The sequence below is a fragment of the Asterias amurensis genome, chromosome 9 (assembly GCF_032118995.1).
Source record: "Asterias amurensis chromosome 9, ASM3211899v1".
Taxonomy (NCBI): Eukaryota; Metazoa; Echinodermata; class Asteroidea; order Forcipulatida; family Asteriidae; genus Asterias; species Asterias amurensis.
This window is the reverse complement of record NC_092656.1, coordinates 13852335-13866011: the sequence shown is the minus strand read 5'-3', so window position 1 is coordinate 13866011 and position 13677 is coordinate 13852335. Positions and strand designations below refer to the sequence as shown.

The window sequence follows — 13677 nt, the reverse complement described above, 5'->3', positions numbered from 1 at the left end:
AACGAGAGCGTTCAATTAGCCATCATTCCCGCCTTTGCCCTGGTGTCAGCCACCACATCCCCAGCTCGCGAGTAGGTTTCTGGTGGATGCCCAGACGCAATGACGTAGTTTCCGGCTGCAGGCGAATCATAAACAAATTTGCGAGGGACAAGTTGGGTTCGACTTGAGTTCAAAGACTACAAATTAATACACAGATTTATCGTCTGTGAAACAATTATGGCAAGTGGCAAGGATAATATGTACTTCACGAAAGACAAACAGTTGGTCACTATGTGTAAAATAATTAAATTGTGTCGTCCCGGACACGTCCACTCTAACTCAGCAGACGACGGAGCTTTCTGTGTATACATGACGCTAGCTACGCAGGGAACATTTTTGGCCTTAATTTTACCATAGTGACGTGACGTGCAAAAACACAGCAGCGTTCGATTGGCCTCGTTTCGTGGTGGCTACGGCGAATGTAAACCCCCGGTACACACGAAGAAGCTAATCGAACGCATCTAAGTCAAGTTGTTGTTGGTCAACCCGAAATCAAGTTACATAACATCCTTACAAAGTTCAGATTTTCCTGACAATGAACTGAAAGACCTCAAATATTGCCCGATGCACTTATCGTCTTCTGGTTTCATACTCAATAGTCGTATCGACTGGGAAATTCTGTTCTGTTAAATTGCTTAATACAATAAAACCATTTCAAAAAGTGGGTAGACCGTTTTATTGAATATATTATTTGGTGCACTTAATCGAGTGCAGTTCATGAGCAGTCTGCTGGACGTGCGCGCATTTATGGGGTTTTCCCAACTAAAACGTTTTCCCAGTATAGTAGACGCCTCATCCAAATAAATCATGACGATTACTTCAAATGGGATATCCACTGAGTCTATGGAGTCTCCTGTTTCCATGAGTTGTATCGGATCAATAGAAGCTCTCTCATGACAGAAGAAAAACCCCGTCCGGAGAACGTGGCTAGCCGGGCGACCGGTCGGGACTGTAGCTTGGTGGGTTGAACCCGTCGAATTGCACGGTCTGGACAATAGACTAGTACATTCTACTCATTGAAAGTACGTCGACCATTCCATAGGACTTGATCAAAAATATCTGCCATTCTGTGAACTCCTGAGAGGCCCGGGCTTTTCTCTCTTGAAAGATGTGTTTATTGTATGAGGAGCTCTGGGAATATCAAAGAAATACTCAAGTATTTATAATTAACAGGAAGGAATGAAGTGTTCATTTTAAACAGCAAGGCTCCACATGGGAATATTTTACTTCTTAAAGTGAAATTTTTAATTTACTTGCGGAACATGTTGTTCAAATTTGTTTTAAATCTCCTTGAATGTTTTGTTAGTTACTTTTGAATGTTGACTATAAAATGACTGTAAATTAATGTTAGTCTCCACAATGAAAATGGTGGAATTGTGAAAGAAGAGTAATTGATAATGTTTTGGACGTTTGGTGTGTGTACGTAGGGCCTACTGCCTAACAAGTACTTATGTTTGTTCCTAGTCTTAAAATTACCGTTGGGCGAAAAAATATGGAAGCTTTAAAAAAGTCTATTATGAATGGATTGCGTTACTAAATGATTTCTAACTAATTATTGTCTGCGATGTTCCGTCGTCGTGACTTGGTTTGTGAGTTTGTCCGCTAGTGTGCGTAATTCCGCCGTTCTAGATTGGTCAGTAGTTTGTCGCGTAATAAAAAGAAAAAGAAGAGAACAAAATTACGAAAAGGCGATATTACGAAAATGTGAAAATTCGAAATTGTGTGTGCTTTTTCGTTTCGAAAGAATCTGTCGAAATTCGTTCTTTCAGAGAACACAATATCTCAAGAGAAGTTTCATTTGGCAAGACAAACTGACTATGCAACTTTAACACCTGATCTCCTCTTGCCGCAGTCTTCAAGATCCATGGGGATCTAAAGATGAACCTCCTTAGAATCGCGTCTTGTGGTCGGAAGGCGCCCTTTTGGAGACTATAAACACACAGTGTGTATCAACATCAAGACACGACCGTAGAGCAGCGGCGATGACGCGTGTCAATAAAAAGCAGTTTACAAACGTGTTATTTCATCCAGTGTGATTAATGGAGTAATACAGACCGGCTTGGAGAATTCTGCCCAGGGTCAAAACTGTTCAATGTGTCATTACCAAGTGCGATTATGTGATCCTCCATTCTATAAGGACCGAATGTTGTTTCAGTCTCAACGCATCGTCCCAACCTAATGAGTAAACCACTCTACTTTAATTAGGAGATCGTTTGAGGGCAACATTTTGCTCCCCTGCTTTGGCTGAAGAGGTTTTGCATTCCCATGATGTCAAAATGGATAGAAAAGTCAACCGGCTGATGGCTCCCAAGCACGCCAGAAAGTGGAGATTATAGATGGGGTGATTTCGCTGTGTGTGGCACTACTACTTAAAGTTAGACCAAAATGTGCAAGTAATCAAACGTGTGGGATTTGTTTTATGTCAAAACAAAAACATCTCTCGTATGTTTTGTTTACTTTTTTCCAATGTCCAAACCGTTCCTCAATGAATTCTACTCACCATCAACTCGCAACCAGAATTATTAAACATACGACTTTATATTCCGACACATGTTTCGACAAGCCTGTGTTCCGAACAAAAATATGATGGTTTACACACGCTAGGATTAGGGTTATAGGTATAGGGTTAGGGTAAGGGTTAGGGTTAGGGTTTAGGGTCAGGGCTGTAGGTTTATGGTTAGGGTTAGGGTTAGGGTTATTAGGGTTGGGGTTAGGGTTTAGGGTCAGGGCTGTAGGTTTATGGTTAGGGTTAGGGTTAGGGTTATTAGGGTTGGGGTTAGGTTTAGGGTCAGGGCTATAGGGTTAGGGTTAGGGTTAAGGTTAGTAGGGTTAGGGTTAAGGTTAGGGTTAGGCTCAGGGTTGGGGTTAGGGTTAGGGTTAGGGTTATAGGGTAAGGGTTGGTGTTAGGGTTAGGGTTAGGATTAGGGTTAGGGTATAGGGTTAGGGTTAGGACTAGGGTTAGGAAAATACACTTGCGGTGTGAAACATTAGGTTGGCGAAACATAAGGGTGATTAATACAATCGAAAAGATTCACTTGGATGGGATAAAAATTTAAATCTGTTTCGTGTTTACAACAAGGGAAGAGTACAGGTCCTCTCTTTCTTGGGCCTAGGTCAAACATATCAACTTTTTGTACAGCAATGCTAAGTTTTTACATCTTTTATAAGAACCTGTTTATTTCTTGCTGTATAGACTGTATACTCATTTGTAGTTTGGTGATCTAGAAAAGTTTTGGTGGTGCAAAATACGTGTCTGTCGAGTTGTCATACTTACTTTTAAAAAGTGATTAATAACGAGCGAATTTAAATTGCAATTGCAAAATCTTTACGATGTACACTTTCTGCGAACTCAGCTGCAACAATCCAACAAAACTGAAAAGATGGGTCAAACATGTATTTGTGGAGTTTCACGTAGGCGGTATTATGGTTCGGCAATTATTTTAGTTCAACAATCTGTCGTCACTACGCATTGTTTCGATTAAGATATTAAATCCTTGTGAAGGATTTTCATCCGGTGTTTTGCAAAAGTTCAATCTGGAAGAATCATTTTGTCCAAGACTTAGGCCCTGAAAATGTTCCGTCTCGCTGGATACTGTAATTGGACCGTACTGATGTACTTTTAACCATTTGAAATAATAATTATTTTTGATATAGATATTTGTTTTTCCTTGTGGCTTAAAGGGCCTGTATACGTTTTGGTACTGACTCCGACAATTAAAGGAACACGTTGCCTTAGATCGGACGAGTTGGTCAAAACAAAAGCGTTTGTAACCGTTTTTTATAAAATGCATATGGTTGGAAAGATGTTATAAAAGTAGAATACAATGATCCACACAAGTTTGCCTCAAAATTGCGTGGTTTTCCTTCTACTGTGCGAACTAACATGGTCGGCCATTTATGGGAGTCAAAATTTTGACCCCCATAAATGGCCGACGTGTTAGTCGACGAGGTAAAAAGAAAAACAACGCAATTTCGAGGCATGTTTGTGTGGATCATTGTATTCTACTTTTACAACATCTTTCTACCCATATGCATTTTATAACAAACGGTTACAAACGCTTTTCAAAGACCAACTCGACCGATCCAAGGCAACGTGTTCCTTTAAGGCAAATACAAACCTACGTGGTAAGAAACACAGCATATTTTGACCGTATGATGCATCAATCACTTTGAAGCACTGCGATTATGGACAATTATTCTACGTTTTATCCCCAACAAGTGAATATAAGAAGCGTTACCGCGGTAACGTTTTTCAGATAGTGTATTCCGCACGGTGACACTCAGCAGGGTCAACAATATTAAAAGCTCGTTTCATATCATTCACTATGATTTATTCCGAGGGCAGATGACTCACAAAACCACACTATTTTTTACAGGTTAGTTTTACGGAATATATAAATAACTGTAAAGGGATAACAAAAACAGTAGGTTCCATTTACCAAACTTTCACAGTTATCAAACATAAAAATACACATCTAAGTGTCTTCGATGAAACAGCAATTTTATATTTTTCACTCGTCTCAAAACGTCAAAAAAATAACACATTGTCATGTCATGCTCAGAATGATGGATAATGATGAACTTATTGGCGAACTTGTCAGGTTGCTGTGTTTATAGAGTAATGGAGACCATCGCAGTGTTATAGTATCCTAAAGGTAGCATACATGTTTGACAAGTGACTGGCAGTGCGTGGCGTCTTGTTATTGCTTGGTCTTATAGTGCCGATACTTCCTGACTACGGTAGACTCCACTATTAATACGGAACGCTTTCGGATGGTTTCCCTTTGCTCAGGTTGTCTTATTGGGTTTATGATACAGTCCTGGTCCACTGCTAACTCCAAATTGGTTACTTATATAAATTACTTACTCAAACAGTGCTCACTCTATAACCTACAATTTCTGAGTAGTTTCATCTAGGCTATTCGGTCGCCTTTAAAGACACTATTGGTAATTGTCAAAGACCAGTCTTCTCACTAGGTGTATCTCAACATATGCATAAAATAACAAACCTGTGGAAATTTTAGCTCAATTGGTCGTCGAAGTTTCAAGATAACTGTGAAAGAAAAAAATATCTTTGTCACACAAAGTTTTGTGCTTTCAGATTTTGATTTCGAGACCACAAACTCTAAAATTGAGGTCTCAAAATCAAATTCAAATTTCTCGAAATATACATCACTTCAGAGGGAGCCGTTTCTCTCAATGTTTCATACTATCAATCTTCCCCCATTACTTATTACCAAGTAAGGTTTTGCTAATAATTTGAGTATTTACCAATCCACTGCCTTTTAGAGAAAGGTGCACTGGCACACTACTCATGTACACAGCGATGGGCTGCGGCAGTGGAAACAGAAGGAAACGGAAGGAAAACCAAACTTTCATCCTTAATATCAGCAAACCAATTTCTCAAATTTCCCTCTGCATCTGCACAATTAATTTCACCGGTAATGTTCATTTGCAGAAGTAGAAGGTTATCACAAAAAGGCAGGTTCTAGGGCACCAATTTGGGTAATTCTAATTATACAGTGAGGCATTTCAGGCACACTCAGATTAAAAGCATTGCAAGGTTGAATGGAACTGATACATTTGAAGGATGAATGGACTTTCCTTGTTACAGTAAACAGAGCAAAACGTCCTATTGTGTTGAGTTTGAACGGGGAAATTTGTTAAACTAACCATCCGTTGTATGTATGTCCCTGGTGTACATTACTTAGTTGGTGAGAACTGTTTTTCCAATTTCAAATGTCAAGATGTAGAGTGCAAATATCTGTTTTCCCGAAGGATCGAATCAGTGAAAGACCACTCACTTAAAGTGCGCGAAGTAGCAGGCAGGATGTAAAGTCAAATTAATCTGACGAGCATACACAATAGAAACCACGTTGGAGAGACCTCCCCTTTACACAATCTGTCAGAATTGCTATTGTATTCGTTTTTCTGAAGATTCCCCATGTGGGACCAAGTTTCAAAAAAACAACGTTATGGCTAACATCTTGGTCCGTTTTGAAGAAGTCTGCAAAATGCTGAAATTAACATCGTTTATACAATGCAACCAATAAAGACAACTTACACGAACAAAATGTCACTTCCTTTAAAGTTAATTAACATCATAGCATTTCAATCGAGAAATCCCAGATGGGTAATGAGTAAGAAATATCAAGGAATTGCTGTAGTGTACGACGTGTTTATTCCTGGTTGCTGTAGCCAGACCACAAACAATTGCCTTTGGCAAAACATTTACTATAGTATACAAGCTGGAAATCACTTGCCGTTTACAAATCCGATATCACTCAATTATGAATAAATACAATGAAATAATATTTTTTTTACCCCCAATTTTAAAATGGCACACTAAGGATTCAGTATCAGCTATATTATTGTTTTATTCTCTTTAAAATGTTGTGTTCCATCGACATATTCGTTCCTTTATTCCCTCAAAATATTGTTTCGTTCTCGAAATATTTTTGCAAGGGAAAACTATTTTTTCCCCCGTTTTCTTTTTACCAGCCATGTGTTTTCCAATACTAGCTGGACTTCAAGCACCGTGTTTATATTTGTTGTCCCCAAAACATGGTTAAACAGGGATCCAGACTACAATAACAACACGATTATTTCGGACATCTTAGAGGAAAAAACGGTGACGAAACAGTCGAGACGCACAGATTGGTACGCGCGGCGCACAGTATTGGCCAATGAACAACCTCCTTTTGACCTCTAGGTGAGAGCACCCTACTGAAATGACGTCATATGCATAAGGTCTATTACAACACGATTATTGACTTTGTACAATCCAGGGGCCGATTTCACAAAGCAATAAAATTTGTATTGTGACATCACACTTTTCTTAGCAACTACGATTGATTTGCAGTTATGATCAATCTTAGATCTTTGTGAAATCGGCCCCTGAGCTGATGTATATACGTTGTTCTCCGCATCCATGTTTATATAACTTTCAATCCACCTTATTGATGTAATATCAAAAATAATACAATCCCGGCCAAAATGCTTGGGCCACCCATTCGCAACATAACTATAAACATTAACATTCTCTCCCTCGTGTCCCCCTGCTCAATGTCGATGGTAGCGCAGACCGCACAATGAGAGCCAACATTGAAGGGTACGGGGGCCGTATATGCGGGGGCCCAACGAGATATGGCCGGAATTATATGATGAATTGACTTTTGTTTTACCCCCCCCCCTTGAAATTAAAACATTTTCTTGCTTATCTAGACCCAACAGTATGAATTAAATGTTATGTTTTCACTTGATTTCACCCACAGCTTATCGTATTCCATTTAGAGCACTGGCCGTTCGATCCTGAAATCGACTTTTGGCAGTGTGTGACAAACGTTGGCATCCCTAATGTTTATATCGCCGTGTATACTACACTGGTAGTCTTGGCTCAGTTCGTGGCCCCATTGGGTATCATGATGGTTGCGTATGGGCTCATCTTCATGAAAGTGCGACAAAAGATCGTCATGAAAGGTAATCAGTTATTGAATCATTAAGATAGGAATACATCCCGTAATCAACCTAAACTGAACATTATGTTAAAGTTGCATTTCACGACATGAAATCAAATTATATTCCAACATATATTATTATGTAAACACCCATTATGTTACTTTACTACCCTCTGAGTTCATTTCTCTTTTAAAGTTGGGTTGAACAAAGACAAATTGGACCTCTGGATTAACGTGCCCAGCCATAAAGGCCCTGTCACACCATGGCGTATCGCCTGAACGTATGATAACGTATGCAGTTCGAAAATTGTCAAAGTCCAAGAACGTTCAGTTTCCCAACGAATTGCATCGAAAAAGTCGACATCGGTGTTGGAAAGGACGTATCCATAGCGTTTCCATAGCGTGCTCTTAACGTACGCGACGTATTCCCAACTTACCCCCGACTTATATCAGCGTACACCTACGATATTTCGAATACTCAGACGATGCGCCATGGTGTGACAGGGCCTTAATGTTGGCGCTCTCGAGCGGTCTTTTGTCAATATCGTTATAGCCAATCGACCTGTAACTACCGCGGTAGTCGATTTTACCGTGGCCAAGAATCGATCACCAATCTGAAGAGAAATCTCCTTCAGAGGGTGCGTCCTTTTATTTTAAAATCAAGTGGTAAAACCACAAGTGTCAACTTCAATTAGTTTCGAATATTAGTAGTGTTATTTTTGGTTCTTTTTGTATTGAACTAGTAATTTTCGGAGTTTAACAGCACCTGTGTGCAACAGAAAGCCACATCAACCGAATAATAAATAAGATAATATGTCTCTAATTAGTGTTAATTATAATAAATAGGGAAAAATAGCAAAACTTAACTGCGGACTTATTTTCAGCACCAGATTGTTTCTATATAGTCACTAAAACATCTGCAAGGTTTTTTTTTATTTTATATATAATAGTAATAATAGCAAACTTATAACGCGCACATATCCACCGCTGGAGTGCCCGATGTGTCTACAATAATGCAATGCAATAACTTACAACAACAAAAACATACATAAGTTGTGAGTGTTGAGAACACTAATTGCTAAGCGAGTTTTAACAAGCTACAATCATATACACTTTCTCTTACAAAACACCAAGCGAGCACGTCTACAATAATGGCCTTATTGTAATTGAGTGAACTCAGCTGCTACATCAGTGGTTTTCAAACTGTTGTTAATAAAATTGAGAAAACACTGTGTAGACCTACCTATTATTATTTTGGCTGTCCAGTGTTTCAAAAGCTGTTTTAACCATTTGTGCAGCTAAGATTTATTATAGCAAAACACGGATTGTTCAGTTGAAGCACGTCTGGTGCCGGTGTGGCAGGAGGTTATGTCCCCCAATGGCAAACTGTGTACCAACTTCTTCTTATATCACCCTCTTTAGCATCATCCTCCCCCAGTCCATTTTAATTTCCAATATGGGGGACCGAATTTCCGGGCTTTAAAATTCCCTGGGACACCGGTTCGGTAAGTTATTTTAAAACAAATTGTTGTTCGTTTAAAGACTCAGTATTATGTGTTGTTAAGTGCTTATATCGATTTCATGAAGCGCCTCAAAGGCTCTGTATAGGTACATTATGAGCCAGCTAGGTTTTTAACAGAATGGTTATGGTCTAAGTACACCAGGGGTGGATTTCACAGAGGTAGTCCTAACTTAGGACTAGTCCTAAGCAATGCTAAGAGATAGGACTGGTCCTAAGTTAGGACCAGTAACTCATCCTAACTTAGGACTGGTCCTATCTCTTAGCATTGCCTAGGACTAGTCCTAAGTTAGGACTACCTTTGTGAAATCCACCCCAGGGTGTAAATCATTTTACAAAGTATGCAGTAGGCTTTAACATACGTTACAATTAATTGTATGACAAGGGGTGGATTTCACAAAGAGTCAGGACTAGTCTTATCTCGAGTTAGGACCATATACTCGTCCTAACTTAGGACTAGCCATGCAATTTGTATATCTCCTAGGACTAGTCCTAAGTTAGGACTAGTCCTAACTTAGGACTAGCCATGCAATTTGTATATCTCCTAGGACTAGTCCTAAGTTAGGACTAGTCCTAACTCTTTGTGAAATCGACCCAAGGACTTACACTGCTCACCTGCATTATTAATTATCATTGTACAACTCATTACACTACCACATAACACAACGTCACGTCAATACGTCGCATTACTTTACAAGCCACAACACTGCAATTACATATTGTATTTCAATACATTATATCGCAGGCATTTAATCATAGTTAATTGCACCACATCATATCTTCATCTGCATTCAATACTTGTGAATCTTCGTTTATTGATCTGATATTGCGTAAAATGTCCCCTAACACTGCTTCACTTTTGATGGGAATTTGACAATTTTGTGTATTATTTATCAAAATAGCAATTCTGTTATTTTTCGCGTGTCGTGGCCACGTGGTGTAGTTCACCGGACCCAAACTCTTGTGTTGTCAGCAGAAGAGTGTGGGTCCGAATCCTGGTCATGACAGTTGAGCAAAGCACTTAACCATTGCTTTGTAAAAACTTCGGAAGGTATAAAGTGCATTCTCCTCAACCAGCCATGGCTTTTTGTGGATGATAACCTTGCGGACTGTGAAGGGGGTAACCGTGTTTCAGCCTCATGAGTAGGTGGCAACCCGTCCTTGGTAACATCAACCCAAATCAGATAAATTACATCTAGCCACCACTTCAAAGCCTGGTGATGTCAGACAGTCTCTCATTAAAGAACAGCATAAATAAAATAACGACTGTTAACACAAGTTTTACAAACGAAGCTTGATCACACAATTACATATGAGCCCAAGTATTCTTTCGATTCTTGAGATAATGATGGGCCGTTAAAATAATGCCTTTAATATTTAATTAGTAAAGCTATTCACACGAATCTTTTATAACAAAAAAAGCAACTTACACCATTATGTCGTGCCACTTTATCTGAAAATAAATGACCGTTTAAAGACAGTCATTAGTACCACTCGGCTGCATTTGAATAATGGTCTTATTCCCAGTCAATATCTAATGGGCCGTTAACTTACACGTTCTGAAACCTTGGCCTTGTTTTTTCTCAGACATACTCACTATTTGAACCGTGAGTAAGGGAATTTGAATCTCACTGGACTTGACTATCACTTGGTCTGACGTGTATTGACAGCCCATAGCCGATGGGTTTTCTATTCGAACCTTGGGTAGAGGCGTTTGAACTCCTCTGTTTATAGACTTTGCTCAAGTCGCTTGGGACGCATGGTTGTATTGACAGTTAATATATGACAGATTAGCCACACGTCCATTAGTTTTTTATAGACCTCTGTCTCATCGGACTCACGCCATGAAACCTTGCTACGGTAGAGGATTTGAATCCCATTGGATCTGTCCAATTAAGTCACTTCAGTTTCAATCTTTAATAAGATCAAAACTGACATGTTACAGCATGGTTTACGTCATTGGCTTGCATTCGTTTCTTCGACATATTATATCAAATCTTTAAAATTCTTTGGACATGAACCCTTAGCCTATACCTATTTTTAAAGACACTGGTAATTGTCAAAGACCAGTCTTCTTCTCACTTGGTGTATCTCAACATAAGCATAACATAACAAACCTGTGAAAATATGAGCTCAATTGGTCTTCGAAGTTGCGAGATAATAATGAAAGAAAAAACACCCTTGTCACACGAAGTTGTGTGCTTTCAGATGCTTGATTTAGAGACACAAAACATCCATTTTTGGATCACAAAAAGTCACATCCCCTTAAGGTGATCCCCTAGCTGCCGCTTTCCAGGTTGTATCGTAATTCGGGTGTGATCCCTGGCTACACGGCAGTTAACGGTTGTATGGCTTCTGACTGGCACCCCCGAACAAAGATATTGACAAAATAGGGACACCGCCATATAGGGCTAGATAGATCAGTTGGTAGAGCGCCGGCACGTTAATCCGGAGGTCGTTGGTTCGAATCCCACTCTAGTCAATTCTTTTTTCAACCCCAAAATTTTACCCAGTCAGTTTCCCTTGTGGTTTTCTATTAATAATTATTTTGAGTTATTACCAATAGTTTCCACTGCCTTTAACCTTACAACTTATATACATACAATCCCACCCGATGCACAATTATCATCATTAATTTTGACAAAATATACTCAATGTTGACAAAATCCAAAGTTATTAATAAATTTCATCCTTTGTAATAAATAAATGGATGCATGAACCCCCGATACAAAACTAACATCTATCATTGTGTTCAAACCTCAACTCTAACCATCTTATTCCATGCTCTAAACCAACCCTTCATAACATTGTTTTTCTTAACCCGAGACCTAAAACTCTTGTGTCAACTTGGTCCAACCTCTCTGGTCCCAATGATCTATTCCATTTTCATTTGACGTAATGTAACACCCGTTAAAGGGAAGGTACACGTTTGGTAATTACTCAAAACAAATATTAACTTTAAAAACTGACTTGGTAACTAGCATTGGAGAGCTGTTGATAGTATACAACATTGTGGGAAACGACTCCCTCTGAAGTAACGTAGTTTTTGAGAAAGAGGTAATTTCTCACTAAAATAATAAAAGACTACTAGCTAGACGTCTTTTATTCCTATCTGAAAGCACACAGGTTCGTCCAACAAGGGTGTTTTTTCTTTCATAATTTTCTCCCAACTCCAACGACCAGTATTGAGCTCAAACTTTCACAGGTTGGTTATTTTATGTATATGTTGAGATACACCAAGTGAGAAGACTGGTCTTTGACAATTACCAATAGTGTACCTTCCCTTAAAACCTAACGCCAGATAATGGGGGATACTGTTTGAACTTGTCACTTTGTTCACACCTTTTAGTAATGGTATCTCGTTTAAGTAGATAGCACACATTTCTGATTTAGAGGTGAATCACGTTCTGTGTCAACACAAGATATTGAGACTCCTACATGATTCGACAGTATCCCACAGAGCTGTCTTCCAGTAGCATCTGGCATATCATAAATAACCAAGTTGGTATGATTGGGTATTTTTCCTGATATCACACTTGAGAGAGATTGCATTCTTTTCATTGTAAAACCCTTTATATTTGTTTGTCATGTTATCAAATTCCAACCGAAGTCAGTGGTGTCACTCAAAAAGTTAAAATTCTTGATTCGTGCCTGATAAATTCCTCAACAAATGTTACCTCAACTCATTTAATATTAACACTATTATCCTCTTCTTGTTTCTGTCTTTAAAAAGAAACCAGCGAGAATCTGTCAGAGATGCGTCAAGCTCGCTCCAAGCTGTTCCTTCGAGCCCAGAGACGTACAGTGCGCATGGCAGTCGCCATTTTTATCGTTTTCGCCATCAACTGGTTACCTTACGCCATCTTTGGTCTTTGGTATGTCTGGTTCCCAGGCCAAACTTATAACATGTACGTGTTTGAGGTGGCTTTCATGTTTGGTCTGTCTAACTCCTGCTTCAATCCACTCATCTATGGAGCATGTAACGTGCGGTATTGTCACAAGATCTGCGCCTGTTTTGGGATCCGTTCCAAGCCAGGCATGGACACGAGCCACTCAGACCGCTCCAACAAGACGACTATGTACTCCGTGCGTTGGCAGTCATCTAAAGGAGGTAACAACACACACAAGAATAATAATAAGGACAATAGCTGGACTAAAGGCACGGCTGCTGTACCACCTGAGAGGCAACAGATGATCACAACAACAACCTGAAGTATTAAATCACTAAATGACGTCCAGCATGGTTGATGGTTGTTCATGTTCAGTTGTTACAACAGATCGTTTAATCCGCATTGTAAATAGAGCGGTTTCCATAGTTTAAAACAAAGGCATTGAATGACGGGTCTCAAGGTGCTTCAGCAGAAAAAAAAAAAAAGAAAAAAAAAAAAAGGGAACACGTCTTTGGATCGGACGAGTTGGTCTATAAAAAGCGTTTGAAACCGTTTGTTATGAAAATACATATGGTTAGAAAGATGTTTTAAAAGTAGAATGTAATGATCCACACAAGTATCACTAAAAATTGCACTGTTTTCCTTTTACGTCGCGAACTAACCCGGTCGGCCATTTGTGGGTGTCAAACATTAATTTTGACTCCCATAAATGGCCGACCGTGATAGTCGACGAGGTAAAAGGAAAACCACACAATTTCGAGGCATATTTGTG

General features: G+C 39.3%; 1 protein-coding gene across 1 annotated transcript in view; it reads left to right on the top strand.

The window, feature by feature from the left end:
- Window positions 1-13677, top strand: part of LOC139941702 (gonadotropin-releasing hormone receptor-like) — a 50863-nt gene extending 37186 nt beyond the window's left edge. The window contains exons 3-4 of the mRNA XM_071938310.1: window positions 7314-7518; window positions 12749-13677. Of these exons, the coding sequence (XP_071794411.1) occupies window positions 7314-7518; window positions 12749-13227 (684 nt within the window). The 3' untranslated portion in view covers window positions 13228-13677. The remainder of the gene's footprint in view (window positions 1-7313; window positions 7519-12748) is intronic.